Source organism: Buceros rhinoceros, unplaced genomic scaffold (assembly GCF_000710305.1).
Source record: "Buceros rhinoceros silvestris isolate BGI_N320 unplaced genomic scaffold, ASM71030v1 scaffold42536, whole genome shotgun sequence".
NCBI lineage: Eukaryota > Metazoa > Chordata > Aves > Bucerotiformes > Bucerotidae > Buceros > Buceros rhinoceros.
Window position 1 is genome coordinate 1 of NW_010418916.1, and position 2,023 is coordinate 2,023.

The 2,023-nt window shown below is 52.7% G+C and overlaps 1 protein-coding gene across 1 annotated transcript in view; it reads right to left on the reverse strand.

Moving 5' to 3' along the window:
• Nucleotides 1-214: 214 nt before the first annotated feature.
• OGFOD2 (2-oxoglutarate and iron-dependent oxygenase domain containing 2) overlaps nt 215-2,023 on the reverse strand; it is a gene marked incomplete at its 5' end in the record, with an annotated part of 4,207 nt that continues 2,398 nt past the window's right edge. The window contains 3 exons of the mRNA XM_010138701.1: nt 215-490; nt 1,139-1,396; nt 1,834-1,958. Coding sequence (XP_010137003.1) covers nt 215-490; nt 1,139-1,396; nt 1,834-1,958 — 659 coding nt within the window. The remainder of the gene's footprint in view (nt 491-1,138; nt 1,397-1,833; nt 1,959-2,023) is intronic.

The window sequence follows — 2,023 nt, forward strand, 5'->3', positions numbered from 1 at the left end:
GGCTCCCCAGCCCCAGCCCTGGTGAGCTGAGTACCAGCTCTCTGAGCTGCCCAAACTCCCCCGACCCCAGCAGGGCTCGTTCTGCAGTGCATTCAAGGCGACGGCTACTTCTCACATCACTTGTGCACCCACCGAGGAGTCTGTTAGTGCACTCTGAGAGGTCAGAAAGGAGCTGCAGGCAACTTGGTCTGGAGAAAGCAGGCTCTTCTGTCTCCTACCACAAGGAACAGACATTCACAGTCTCGGGCCCATCGCCTTCCAGGGTTTCTGTGAACCCATCTCCAAACCCCTCTGCTTCCACCAGCTCAGGCTTCTTGTTGCACATGGGGCAGAGCTGGTTGCGGACGGCAGATGATCTCATCCAAACGATGAGGTTCCAGCGTTCCCCGGAGGCAATGGGAAGCGCCCCGTGGATCTGCCCTCCTCGGTGTAACAGCCCCTGGGCTCCCACGTGTTCAATCTCTATGTACTTTGGCACAGGGGATGGATCCTAGAACAAAGGGAGGAGGGTACAGCATTACACCAGAAATCCCAAGCAGAAAAATGCTCAAATTGTTGAAAATTTGTCGCCTCTTCACCCACAGCACTCAGCGAGCGACATGGAGAGGACCCACTGCCCTCGGAAATGCAGCCACGTTAGTGGTGGCTTGGCAGCAGGGTAGCACAACTCTGTTCCAGTGAGACCTTCCCAGTGCCACAGGGAATTTAGAGTTTCAATCGAAAAACCTGTTTCATCAGCGTGAGGGAGCTTTTACCGCTCTCTTGCCACGAGTCCCCTGGAAATGGGGGCTATAAATTTAGGTTTAACTCTCTGAAATAAATTTCTTCTCTCTCTCTCGCACCTCCCTGCTCACTATTTCAGCTGGGGAAAGCTGGGCTGGTTTGTGTCGCTCCCGTTTCTCCTGCTACAGCTGTCTCTGTCTGCTTTTTGGAGCTTGAATATATATCGCTAACGTGCTTGTAGCAGAAAAGGCTCCTGTAGAACCAAGACACTTTAAGAAAGGGGAAAGGGACAGAGCAGGTTTGACTGTCGGAGGTGAGTAATCGTTTTTCAGGACACGGTTAATGCCTTGAAGCCGGGGGGGTGAGGAGGCAGAGGGCAGCAGAGTCAGGGTGAGGTGAGGAATGTGCTCAGTACCTGGCTGAAATCCCCAAAGTACAAGCTGCCTTCTGTGAATTCTTTGCCCAGTGAAACGTTTAGGGTGACTTCTGCATTGTCATAGTGCGAGCTCAAATCCAGGTCTTGGTGCAGCGAGTACTTGACAACGAAGGCTTTATGGCTGTCCAGACAGGCGCCCCCCAGCTCGGGGTACAGCAGGGCCGTGATGGGCCGCAGGTATTTCTCACGCAGGGGTGTGATGAAAGTTTCGTCCATCCCAAGCTCATTTAGCAAAACCTGTCTCAGAGAGAGGAGGCGGGAGCAGCTGAACAACTACATCTGTCTTGTTCTCTTCAGCCCTGCTGCTTGCTCGGATGAAGAATTTTAGAGCAAAGGCTCCAGCTAAAGGAGGCAAAAGGAGGAGGAGGATCAAGGTAGAAAGTGATGGGGAAAAGGTAGAGTAAGATCAGAAGTTCAGTGCTTTAAAACTCCGCTCTTTGATTTAAATGTCTGTTGCTTAAATTCACGGTGCTCTTTGCCCTACCAACTCCCATCCCCTTTCCCTGCACTCCCCTGTCCTTGTGCCCATGTTACACACCCCCTCGACTCCACTTCAAGGGCCCTGTGCTCAAATCACAGATGTTTTGGAAGGGAAAGGAGTGTGAAGCGAGGCAGTGAACAGCCTGCCCATGAACCGGATCCCCTAAAGAAGCACAAGAGGTAGCAAGTCCTACCCCATAGTTGTTCATAGTGTTGGGCCTGCCTTTAGGCATATCTGACTGCTCAAAGTTCTCCAGCTCATCCACCAAGGCCTGGCAGAACTCCTCGGTGAACACCGGGAGCCGATAGATCCTCTTATCTGTCGAGAGAAGGGAGACACTGTTTGCTGGGGAAAAAAACAGGCGGGAGCGTTCCCGGCGTGTG